Source organism: Trichechus manatus, unplaced genomic scaffold (assembly GCF_000243295.1).
Source record: "Trichechus manatus latirostris isolate Lorelei unplaced genomic scaffold, TriManLat1.0 scaffold00015, whole genome shotgun sequence".
NCBI classification, from domain to species: Eukaryota; Metazoa; Chordata; class Mammalia; order Sirenia; family Trichechidae; genus Trichechus; species Trichechus manatus.
The window spans coordinates 204,237-205,592 of record NW_004443951.1 but is presented as its reverse complement, the minus strand read 5'-3'; the positions used below and the strand labels follow the sequence as shown (position 1 = coordinate 205,592).

At 36.1% G+C, this 1,356-nt stretch overlaps 1 protein-coding gene across 1 annotated transcript in view; it reads right to left on the bottom strand.

Annotated features, from left to right (window-relative positions):
- The window catches only part of USP24 (ubiquitin specific peptidase 24), a 145,041-nt gene that overhangs the window by 36,890 nt on the left and 106,795 nt on the right, over nt 1-1,356 (bottom strand). The window contains exon 42 of the mRNA XM_023727032.1: nt 14-251. Coding sequence (XP_023582800.1) covers nt 14-251 — 238 coding nt within the window. The remainder of the gene's footprint in view (nt 1-13; nt 252-1,356) is intronic.

Genomic DNA, 1,356 nt, shown 5'->3' with positions numbered 1-1,356 from the left:
GATTAACAGAGACTTTCTTTGTGGTTAGGAAAATGAAACATAATTTTAAAATTGTATGTTTAAGAAATCCTAAAAAATTAAATATGCCAAAGTCTGGAAAACTTACATCAAACTCCTTGGTAAGAGCAGGGTCGGGTTGATGATGCATAGAAAGTAGTTCTTTTGTAATAATCTGAAGATTTGAGGGTGAGCTATCAGCCAACATTACAAGGACTTCATAGGCTGCCAATCGGCTGTTCACTGTACTACATCTAAGAACAAAAGACACAAATTAGTTTCAACAATGAATAATCTACTTAAATTGTTCATTAAACTAAATTAGCATTTCAAATAAAAAGTCTAAGAGCTATTAATCCATCAAACACAGTGAAGTCACGTCTGATCTCAGAAATCTCATCTAGTAGGAAGTGTTGTGCTTACTTAACAAAGGAACAGGTCATAGATACAGAAAGGGTGAATAGAGTTTAGATCTAAATATCTTTTTGGCCTGATGATAAAGTAGCACAATTCATTTATGACTGCAGAATCAGAATATTCTTTAAGTAATGAATCAACAGAAATGGAGGAGAAAGATTCATAACTGTACGATAAATATGGCATGGGAATAACTATCTTTCAATTAAAGTAGGTTAAGAAGAAAGGTTTTTGTATGTATCACCTTGAAATTCAAATATCTAACTGGCAGAAAAAGCAAGTTACACAAATCAGAATAGATACCCATAAACATTTTATATGTGCTTGCAGATAAAAATTAAAATCAACTTTTAATTTTGCTAAAAAAATGGCACCAGAAACACACAGTATACCAAATCAACTCACTTAAAGTGACATAACAGATAACTAGCAAGCATTCCACAGGAAACTAACGGCTTCCTATACTGACTCCCTTAGTAAAATTCAGTTTGGAGATGGATAATAATTTCTAATTATAACCTAGGTTGATTTTGCACTACCGAGGAGATCACAGGTTAGGTAGGATACACAGAAAAGAGGACACCCAACCTTTGAGTGACACATTCACGGGGTATAGGAGATGTGTTCAAGAGGGGGTTGTGGGGCTCTTGGATCAGCCCTGTGCCAGGCACTGAGGACAATGGCCAAGGAGCTAGCACTGTCCTTTGCTTCTGGTACATAGTTCTGGGTTGCAAAGGCCAAGTGAGCAGGAAGGCCCCATATACACAGGCTGAACATGAAGTTGTTTTGTTATTATTGATACAAGAATAGCATTACTTTTGAAAAGAGTCACTGAGCATTTCAAATCTCTTTCTGGCTTTAGGGTTTTGGTGGGAAAGGCTGGGAGTCACTGATAAATAAACACCATGCAGTACAATGGGGAGGGATAAAACAAAATGTTTT